The sequence below is a fragment of the Oculina patagonica genome, unplaced genomic scaffold (genome assembly GCF_052425735.1).
Source record: "Oculina patagonica isolate OP01 unplaced genomic scaffold, crgOcupat unplaced249, whole genome shotgun sequence".
Taxonomy (NCBI): Eukaryota; Metazoa; Cnidaria; class Anthozoa; order Scleractinia; family Oculinidae; genus Oculina; species Oculina patagonica.
The window spans coordinates 2,166-13,490 of NW_027558090.1; the positions used below are offsets into that span (position 1 = coordinate 2,166).

Here is an 11,325-nt window from a genome sequence, read left to right on the forward strand (position 1 = left end):
TAAAGTTTGGAATTCCATTGATGACTCACTTAAATCTAAGAGTCGTGTTTGTTTCAAAAATCTCTTAAAATAATTGATTATCTCCAACTACTAACTGGTTACATTGATGGACTTTATTTTTCTTTTCTGTGTGTACATACACTTTTCTTTTTTTTTTGTTCCCTGTGTGTGTGTGTGCGTGTGTGTGTGAATGGTAATCGTGTCCCGTTTTTTTTTATACTGTGTAACCTTAATTGCAATATTTTTTTTCCGCTTGGCCCAGCCACTTAGCTCGATTAGCCTTAGCTATTTCTAAGTGGCTGTGCTCTTTTCTTATTGTAAATTTTTCCTCTTGCTTGTATTTATTTATTGTAACTTTTCTGGGCACAAATAAAAAGATTGTTGTTGTTGTTGTTGTTGGCAACCTCGCAGAGCACTTAAGCCACCATGGTTTCGTTTATTAATATAGTGCGTGTTGGTATAAATTGATATGCAAGTTACTCGGTCAGTCAGTCATCCATCATTCAGTCTGTCTGTCTGTTTGCCTGTTTGTCTGTCTCTGAGCTGCCAGTCTGTCAGTTTATCAGTATTAGTCTGTAAGTCTGCCAGTAAATCAGTCGGTCAGTCTCTTTGTCTTTCATTCCGTCAGTCATTCTGTCACTCAGTCTGATAGTCAGTCAGTCAGTCAGTCAGTCAGTCAATTAGTCTGTAAGATTTACTCTAATAGTCTGCCCTTTTTGAAAGACAAGTTCAAATAGACTGTTTTTGAGAACGAGATTAAGTAAACACACTTCAAAGGGATATTAAGGAAACGTAGTCTGATTAAGTCAACTCACCTTGAAGTAAGATAGAGTTCAGATTCTTTGTAAGATATTCCAAACTATTTGGCATTTTTCGTCTAAAATTAGCAGCTGATGTGGAGTCAAACATAATCAATGCAACATTCAGTGGAATACCACCAGGCTTCATTTGCCGCCCAAGAACGTCCTTTTTAGGAGAGACGTGCATGTGTACATCACTCTTCGTCTCTCCCGAGGAAGTTACGACGTCCACTCGTATAAAGTCGGTATCAACCGATACATTTCCGCTAAAAACACCTGCAGGTGTAAAAAGTCAGACCCAAGCTTAAAAAAGAGGCCTTATTACAGGAACTTCTTTTTCTGTTCAACTATATTCAAAAATTTTTTTTGGTAACTGAGAAACTAAAAGTTGACAGATTTGAACGGAGGCCAAATTTATCGATAACTACTCGTTTGTATGCAATAGTAACTAGCATTCGCCATTATTAAAAACTAGCCATGGTTTATTGTAATTCCTGAGTTTTGATTGGTTAACAAGCCATGGTATATGAGCTAAAATAAAATGGGCCACAAATATCTTGTCTGGTAGGTGTACCCGTCAGCGAGAACAGTCGCGTAGCTCAACTTTTGAAATTCTTTCTTGGCCTTTTTTTAAGCAATAGACCGCACTTTCTAGGGCTTTTCTGGCGTAATAAAACCACTTGGGATGTTGGGAGAACACGAGAAAAGCTTGTAAATTACGAGCCGTCAGGCGAGTGATTTACTAGCTTTTCGAGTAAAGCGCCAGTAAAGCACTAGAAAGTGCGGTTTATTGCTTTTATGAAATAACTATAGAAAACGTTCGTCAAAGAAAGAGGAATCTGTTTTTTTGTCGTGTCTTATTCTCAACAAGTTTATCGGATGACGCGGTAAACCAATCACAGCGGCTGAAAGAATAAAACACAGGTTCAGCTTTACACACAAAAATCACGAATCGACGCGACAAAAACGTTTAAAAGTTCTCTTAAAGCTTTAAAAGTCAAAAGAAAGGAAAGGAAAAAGGCAAACTGTCACGGGAAAAAATGTATTCAACGATTTTAAAGTTCTTTGACGTGGGAATCTAGCAAATTGTGGCCGGAGTCATTCATCGCAAGAGTAAAAGACTGCACGAAAACTTTAATTTGCAAGTTTACAAACTTCACAGACTGACGAAGGTATTAAGAATAAAGGTTAGTTCCACAAACTCTGCTTTAGAAATTTGTTATGAATTTATTTATTCCGTATTCTTTCGTTTTCGCCGAAAAACAGAATTGGCAGAAAGAACTGAAAGCACATGACACTGAAATTAAAACTCAAGCGCGTACGGGACTCATTTTCATAATGGCGGCCAATTTATTTATTCTTTTATATGTATGTTAATTAGCCCTACTGGCCTCGTCAGCATGTGAAAAATTCAAAAGAATTTTTACTCTTAAACGAGGCCAGTAGGGCTAATTAACATACATATAAAAGAATAAATAAATTGGCCGCCATTATGAAAGTGGTGTATAAAGTTTCTGCCATCAAAATAATTCAAGAAAGCCTTCATTGCCAGCAAACTGATGCAGTTTTAATTCCTTTCAAATTGTATTTCCGAGTAATTGTTGAATGGAACGATATCCATGTTTATAAGATTTTTTCCAGTCTGGTGAAAGCGGACCTGTTTATTGTGTTCCTTCTCATACCTTTGTCTCTGCGTTTTCATTTTTTCCTAGTTCCTTCGCTCCAACTGTGATGGGCGGGAAAATTTATTTTTGTGATCCACCCTTAGTAATCAGATAGACCAATAGAAGACATTAAATTAATGTTAATTCTTCGTCCTCATGCGAAATCGAGCGTAGTGCGGCCAAGTCGGGACTAAAGCGGGAGTTTGCCGGTAAAAAATACATAGGTTTTTTTGACCAATTTGACCAATTAAAGCGCGCGTAGAAACTGAGTTATTTTATAAAATAAAATAGTTATCCCACTCCCGCTTGGTTAATATGAGATAGTTATAGCCATCTCCGCGCCACGTGCTTTGTTAGCTATTAACTATCTCATATCTAAGGCCCGCTAATGAAATTGATAATTATAACTTCAAAGTAACGTTTCGCTAAAAATCAGTAATTTAGAAAAAAAGTAAAATCATGAACCAAATTATTTAGCAGAAATAGTTACTTACTGCATAAAGAAAGCAAGCCGGCTTTGAATTAAACATGATGCTTGAAAATATGAATATTGATTAACAAAATACTATGTTTAAGTGGAGAAAATCCCAAGCTAGCAATATTGGGATTACTTTATTGCCTTTAAAGCACACAAAATAAAAACGTTCGCCAACAACTTGCTCTCTGGTGTTTACTCCAAAATCTGCTTGGTGACAATATACGGAAAGGTGACTTGAAACGAGGAACTGATATCGAATAAGCTTAATTGCCAGCACAAAGATGAACATGGCAGTTGCATTGTCACTTCGCTTACGCAAACTGTCAGCAGAATAAAAAGAGTCAATTTTACGGTGCAGTTGGCAACACTTTATGACAATAAATTACTTTTTTTTTTTCAAAAAAAAAAAAACTTAACAAAACAAGTGATGTCTTCCTTCCTTGGTATTTTGAATAAATTGACCACAATCAGTTGAAGGTAGACACAAAATCACAGATTCATAAGCTGGGTTTGTTCCCAGCTCCTTTTAAACAATCACTATGGAAGGATACATATAAAACTCATTTTATATTCAAAAGCGATATGAAAATTGGTACATAACTTATTAGCATAAAAAAGCTTCAATTGTTATTACTTATGTGTTAAACATAAATGGTATACCGATTAACTATCTCTTTCTGATAAAACTGGTGCCTTCGAATCATGCTATAAGTGCTTTCCTCTTTTCGTCATGTTGGATGCAATTAAAAAAGGAATAGGCTCCGCCGTCTATCTCAACCAAAGAACGAAAAAAAAAATAAGATAAAAAAAATAATACACACCTAATTGCAATAGGGTTGTCATTGAAAAAGGTAAAAAAAAGAGGAAATTAAATAAGTTAATTAAGCGCATGCATCAAATTTCTTCGTACAAATGGCCTCAAAATACGAATAAATCAATTTATCTTGTTACGCCGGGAATAAAAAAGTGGCCCGAAAGTGTGCCGATAAAAACTCGTGAGTTTTCTGTAAATGTTACCAGTTATGAGACTACGATAATCGATCCCTATTTACCTTTTTCTTTTTTTTTTTCTTTTTTTTTTCTTTTTTTTTTTCTATGACAACGTGTATACTGCCGAGAAACACATTTTACAAATCAGCCCGAATGGAAAGTTTTCACTCCTTCTTAAACCTGACATTTAGGTACGGTCAGCTATAAGAACAGCTATAACGCAGCCTTTACAATCTTCGTCCTCGCCCTTTTCATTAATTTGGTTTTCAAACGAAATGTTTGGACTTTACGGATAAATGGAAACGAGCAAATATTTTCTAGCTTAGTACAAATTTACCTTCCTGTGGTCTGACTTTTGGTTAATTATATGGTGATTTATCAGAAGCTATACCTCTAAAGCCTTCCTGACTCCAGGGTGAAACACGGCTCCCTGTCTTGCCTTGTACATTCACTGGGTCAGATAGCACCACACCAAAATCGTCTCCAGGAGTCCTTTCAATCTTTCTGTACTGTGCCGAAACGATGTCTTCACCTTCAATACGAAGCACATTGTTCTCGAAGCTTGAATAGTTTGATCCCTCACAGTGTAGCTTGCCAAGATCTTTTATAAACTTGATCACGCTGGGATGAAATGGATCCAGTTCGGGAAGCTTGCATGCCACATAGCTGTCGTCTTCATTTTGACTGCGCCAAATGCGGCTTTTATTTTCAACTCTCGGCGTAATGGAACCAATAAAAATGTTAACTGAAGAATTTAGAAGCAAAGCTCGCTGTAACACGCTACTGTCTTCATTTTTACTGAACAAAACGCGGCTTTCATTTTTAATTTTCGGCGTGGTGAAACCGAGAAAAGTCTTAGCTGAAGAATTTAAAAGCAAAGTTCGCTGTAACACTAGGGACACCAAACTAATCACGACCAACAAAACGGCGAAGACGCGAACTCGAACTCGTTTAGTTATACAAAACAGGTTACAGCCACCAAGACTTCGGCTTCCAAACATCTTCAAAGAAAGGACAACAAATAGGTCAATGCTCTTTTTAAGTGACAAGAAACAATTGGTTTACCTGAAAAAAAATTGACAAACATATTTCCAAAGGCACTAAAAAAATTGTCATGGTATCATTGACATAAATCGGACACATACTGAATTCACCAAGATAAGGATTTCTTTCAACTGAATGTAAGTAAGCATACAATTTTTAGAATGACAAATTGGTTACCGTGGTACCTCGGACCAAGACGCCGCGACTTGACAGTTTTAGCATATTGTAATCAGCAGGTAAGCTTTTTGAAAATATTATACTTAGCATTTCAAAGTCACCGTGATAACGCATCATGAAAAAATGGCCATTTTTTAAGTTGGTAATCTGTCGTAATCTCCGCCGGTCGTGATATCCTTGTTTATTTTTACATGTAAGTTTTCAACCGTTCAACTTGCGACTCCCTTTGGCCTGATATGGCACACACTTGCATTGATTGGCCATGCCTTGTGTTCACTTTGGTCAGAATCAAATTAGAACGCAAGTCGGGAAAAGCTAATTTGTCAACGTATGGCGCTGTTATACGCCGCAGATTTAATAATTGCCGCAAAATGTAATACTATAACGCAAATTGTAATAAACTTGACGCAAAAAGTAATAAAGATGGCAACGCAAAATGTTATTACTTTTTAGACAATAATAACTATTGAAAGCAAAATGTAATGACTTTTTAACGCAAGATCTCGAGATCTCGACAACCGGGAAGAATATTTTCCCATATGAACGCTCCAGCCCGGTCGCCGGGACGCAACTTTTTTGAGAAAATAGCTTCCCTTTCGTAATTGGGCGGTCCAAATGGTTTAATTTTGCCTTGTATCTATTTCCACTTCAGAAATATGCGAATTAGCTTTATTAATAAAGTTACATGGGTCAATAAAGCTACGATAGTCGCGAAAGATGCAACTTTATGTGTCGCCATTTTGCCTTCGTTTCTTGAATTTTATCCCCGTCAACCGGGCTAAAATTTTCCTTATGAACAGAGGTCAAAATCCGTCCTGGTAACTGAGACAGCTCGTAAACCGGGCTCATGTGAAGAGGCCCTTAGTGTATGATAACATGACGAATTTCAGCCCGGGCTGAAATTTCACCCGGTTTGCCGGGTTGAGATTTCACCTCGGCTTCCAAAACAAATCTTCGTGGAAAGACGTTTGCGATTACATGAAGAATGTTTCAGCCCGGGCCGAATTACAGCCCGGGCTGACATTTCATGCCTGGTTTTTGAAACGGGGCTGGAAATCTCAGCCCGGAAAACCGGGCTGAAAAACCTCATGTAATTGCGTTCAAATTTCAGCCCAGGATGAGAGTGAGCTTATGGATGCGCAGTGATAGTTTTCAACGAAAGAAAATGGCTACCCGGGCTGAAATTCGCCATGTAATCGCAACAAGATTCCAACCCGGCAAACCGGGCCGAAATTTCAGCAAGGGCTGAAATTCGCCATGTACCCAGGCCCTTATTAACCGAAAGCAAAGTGAATATGGTGAAATATATACCGAAACTGAGCCTGGGCGAATAGTTTTTAATAATTTTCAGAGGTGAATATCACGAACTACAACTAGGGAGCTAAAAAACAGAAACAACATAGTTTAATGCATCCATTTCAAATCAATTTACACATCAATTTAGGCAAGAAATTTTATTACTTCATGGGCAATTGCTGCTTTCGACAAGAAACGAGTAGCTTGGGTCACCGGAGTTTACTATTTTTTAATGCCTTGAATACCATTTCTTGAAACATTTCTTTAAAAAAAGCAAAGATTGTAAATTTTAAGCTCGGTGATAAATAATGAAGACGATTTTTTCAACAATGACACGAGCATGGGAAAAAGAAAGCTTCTGAGCTGAGTCCCCGACGGGAATAAAACCCATGGCTTTCCGGATACCGGTTGGGCGCTCTAACCAACTGAGTTACGAGAGACTCGTGGTGAGCTGCGCCATTTACAGGTTGATATGTGAAAACACTACACACTTGATGATTTCGACATTGCTGATCCAAGCAGTATACAGGACGCGTGTCACAGTGGAAGTTTGAGCAATGATCCTGCGTGTCCTTAAGTGATACCTTTTTGAACTGTCAACTGCCTGTAATGTTTACTTGCTTGGATAACAAAAACCACGCTGCTGAGTAACCAAGCCTGGCAATGCGAGGCGTAAACAGCGTCACTAAACGATTTCTTCCAACCTAGTTTCCATGCCCTCTCTACTTTTCATCCCCTTTCGTGAAAAGGGAGGAAGAGGAACGGAGCTGGACTTTTAGAATGCCACAAATATCCCTTTTTAACTGATTTGTGCTCTTAGCTGTCACTGTTTTTTTTCCTTTTATAAGCAAATAATCATTGACCTGCCGAAAAACAACTGAAAAAATTAACGGTCGATATACCTGAATGGTGTAAACTGTATTTTTCGGGTGGGTAGAGGTTTTTAAAATATCTACAAATATCATTGTCGGACTAATTTTGTCAGAGTTGTTAAACTAGTAGCATGATTAATAACACTGCGCGAGCTTGAGCGGCAAGCGAGAGAGAGGAGACGCACGCGACAAGAAGAAAGTGTCTCCGTTCGCGCGCATTTGTTCGCACTGGCTCCCCTCCAACTCTTGCCCTATTATTCTCGATCGCCTGTTACGCAGGCTATACTTCTTGTTAGGAAATATTAGATGGAAATCACTTCTGGGGAATAACGTCAATAAAGACCAGAAAAGTTTACAAAGCAAGTCATTTTATTAACAAAAGCAAAGTACATCAGTTTTCGTTTGTTTATGTAACTATGGCGATAAACAACTCAATGTTTAAGCAACTGTCTGTCTTTTTTTGGCGCATTTCCGCTTTTTTGGCCCGTTTTCTTTTGCGTTTGCGGTTTTTAATGATTTTCATATAACTTTTTCATTTCCTTTGTATATTGGGATCTTTTAATTTTTCCCTTTTTTGTCCACATTCGTCAGGAAGTAATGTGTATCCTGTCTGTTCTAAACTTGTTAAACCGAGAAATACCAGTGTGATACGGTCTAAAAAATCACATCTCAGACGTTCGTCTTAAGCTATATACTTCAGATTTAACTTATGGTTCTTACGTTCCGTTAACAGTGGACGTATGTAAGAAAGCGAAGGGAAAAAAAGAGAAGTTGATCCGGTAAGGACAATCTACTCTTATGTTGTGGACGAACCACCACAGTCGCAGCAGCATGGACTACTTAAATAACTCTTTCAGATTAACAAGCTTCTAGAATGTATCGAGCCTGCTGTAAATAACAAAGGCGGATAGACAACTCAGCGTCAAACTGATGTTAGAAACTCCACCGTGCTATCTAATGCTCTTACTGTTATCTGTTTGTGTCTAATTTACAAGCTTTTGCCAAGCGAAACATGAACAGAAACAAATAGTTTAAATATGAGAACGAAACGTTGTTATTATTTAAAAAGAAACTGCTTATGCATACAAGTTTCTTTTACGTTTGGAAGGCAGGATTCTCCCGGGGGTCTCCATGCTCCAGACTTGATGATCGGTCGTAATGCTTCAATGTTATGACTTCTTGAGAAGAGTAATCGGGTATGGGCTCTATTGATGGTTTTGTTTTCTTTCTTTTCACGCTAAAAGAAAAAGGAGGGACTAAGTTAAAAAAAAATGCTCCTGCATTACTTCTTTGTGCACCTGTTGAACATCATTACTCTTGAAAAAGATCAAATCATCATATGTCACGAGCGAGAAGCAAAGAACAAATCTGAGTCCCCGACGGGCAAGGAACCCATGGCTTCCAAGATACCGGCTAGGCGTTCAAACCAACTGAGCTACGAGAAACTCGAGGTGAGCTAGGACATTTACTAGGTTCATATGTGACACTGTTCTTCCAATTGTAATTTACCTCTTCAGAGAGGCACTTGACGGAAATCGATAATCTTCTTTTTGCGATTTTGATTCTAATTCACGAACATTACCTTAATGCACTGTAGTCAGCTAACTAAGTACTGTCAGGATTTCCCAAAGTTTAAAAAATATGAAAATGGATCATCAAAGAGAAAATATCTTACCACCAAGACACGATCACGATAATCAGGATGATGACGACAACTCCTATACTAACACCAATCGCAATCCACTTCCAGTCATTACTGCTTGGTTTATCTGCTACGGCTGTTGGTGAAGTTGTCGGGGTGGCAGGTTTGAACAAAGCTTTTATATTAGAAATGTTCGCCCCGATAGCAGTCTCAAGCACGGACTTGTGAGTTGTAACAATGTCAACCAGTGTGTCGCGAGGCAGGACCGAGAAATTTCCGATGAAAAGTCCAAGAGGCTGCTGCACGTAAAACGCTACCAGGAGAGAAGCGGACGAGTTGCTAGGGTAACCAGGCAGCAGGTGCACCTGGTCAGCGGTGTACAGGTCGAAAATGGGGGAACGTCTGGAGTAATGAAAAATAAAGAAATACACTAATTAAATAAAGCGTTAATCTTAACAATTGTAGATTATTTTGAACATAAAACTGGCCTTAGAGGCGGCGAATTAAAGCCTTTAAAAATGGTGTCAAAAAGGAGAAAATAATAAGAGAAGCCTCGAGCCAAGTGGCCTTTACTTGCTGGAGCTTATCTCGGCTTCTGTAGCATTAAGCGGCCAGGAATATTTTTACTCCTCTTTGAATTGGATGCTAGTCCATCGCAGGGTACCCCCCAGCATTATGTCACCGGTACCCATTTATACACCTGGGTGGAGAGAGGCACTATAAGAGAAAAGTTTCTTTCTCAAGAACACAACACAATGACCCCGGCCTGGCCTCGAAGTCGAACCGCTCCATCCAGAGTCTGCGCTCTAACCATTAGGCAACCGCGCTTCTCATTCAAAAAGGAGTATGGAAGTTTAAAACTTATAAGAAAAGCGGATTGAAATGAGCCAGACATAGTTTAAACATAATTTAAAATTTAGCTCTCTCTTAAGAGTTGGTCCCGTAAAGTGAGCTATAAAAATAATTCAAACTTTTATATCGAGAGAGTCTAGTTCCATTGTAAGGCTAGTTTCCACGACGGTTACTACACTGTTCATTCAAGTTTAAAAGACATTCAATGTGTCACTAAAGCAGACTAGCTGCAATAATTGAATCAATATGTATTAATAACAATCACCTTTTTCGCCTTGCGTCTTTTAATGCACATCTTGTCCTGTTCTCTGTGCAGTAATCCGTTGTGACAGACGCCATTTTTTTCTTTGAAAGACTTGTCTTTTGCAAAGTCCCATTCAAACTGTATAAGAAGATATTAATATAGGCTTTGGTTGATAAACGTTTTCTTAACAGCCTTGCGACCAATGGCCATTGCGGTTTTCTTTGGCACATTTCCGTAACGGTCCACCATTTTTCATTATTCTCAATTATTCTTGTCTGATAAATCTTTACTTGGAGTAAGGATTCAGAGTTAAAGTTTCATTGTAATAGTTAAGGCTGGTTTTCTTTAGTGATCGCTGGATGAAAAGGAATCAAAATTGGAGGAGATTTGTAATTTTGAACAAAAATTGATATTTTTTCAGCACATCACCCTCTAGCGTTAGACTTTACGCGTCTGAGGTAACTCTAATGCATTTTTGAGCAATTTCCAGACCGAAGATCTCCGAAGATTATCCAAGTGTTTTTCAAAGGCAATACGAAAGTTTCCAAAGATTTACAAAGTTTGCCGAAGACTCCAGAAGAACATCAGAAGACGTTTCAATTTTGGGCTCATTCTCCATTAAAACATTACAAAACTCATCAGTAAACGTGACGTTATCGACATCTTCAAGGTTTTTTTCTCAGTCAAAGAAATCCTTGTTATTTAACAAATTTTCCCCTTAATATGTTATTTAGACACGTCTTTTGCTGTAAAATTGTATAAAACTGCTTAGAAATCTTACCCTCAATGGGAAATAAGCATATATTTAGAGAAATTCTCTTGATTAGAAGCAGCGTTTTTTTTTTTTTTTTTTTTTTGGAGCAACCGTTTGAGTAACTTTTTGAGAAATTACGGGCAACTTTTTGGGAAATCTCGAGCAACTTGTAGAAAGCCCTAAACTCAAGAAAGTAAAATGAAATCCCGTATATCAGTTGTTTGTACTTACTTCGTTTGTACGCGGAATTAAGAACTGGACAGCTTCCTCCTCTTCTTTTTTTGATGGCACACGCGGTTCAGGTAGCACTGGCTCGGGAGCCGTCTCATTCTTCTCCAGACCTAATTATATTAAATAGATTTAGCCAAGTCTAAAAGCGGAGCTCCCCGGTTATTTACGTCGCCCGTTTTTAAATCTGAATTTACTGGCCATAGGCCATAAAAAAATTGTTGAGCCCGTAAACCAATGGAAAACCATTATCTGCTTAGCGTTTTAGGAGTTCAACTTCAAAA

The 11,325-nt window shown here is 38.2% G+C and overlaps 1 protein-coding gene and 1 pseudogene across 2 annotated transcripts; both read right to left on the reverse strand.

The window, feature by feature from the left end:
- Nucleotides 1–815: 815 nt before the first annotated feature.
- On the reverse strand, nucleotides 816–4,933 carry LOC144640312 (uncharacterized; the record flags this gene model as incomplete). The annotated part of the gene is made up of 2 exons (XM_078499486.1): nucleotides 4,324–4,933; nucleotides 816–1,076 (listed from the first exon to the last, which is right to left on the reverse strand). Coding segments are annotated over exons 1-2 (871 nt in total), but the record flags the coding sequence as incomplete, so codon positions are not given.
- A 2,739-nt stretch (nucleotides 4,934–7,672) lies between these two features.
- Nucleotides 7,673–11,154, reverse strand: LOC144640311 (uncharacterized; annotated as a pseudogene). The gene is made up of 4 exons (XR_013568332.1): nucleotides 11,045–11,154; nucleotides 10,081–10,197; nucleotides 8,997–9,365; nucleotides 7,673–8,558 (listed from the first exon to the last, which is right to left on the reverse strand). The product of XR_013568332.1 is annotated as an uncharacterized LOC144640311 (transcript).
- Between the last annotated feature and the right edge of the window lie 171 nt (nucleotides 11,155–11,325).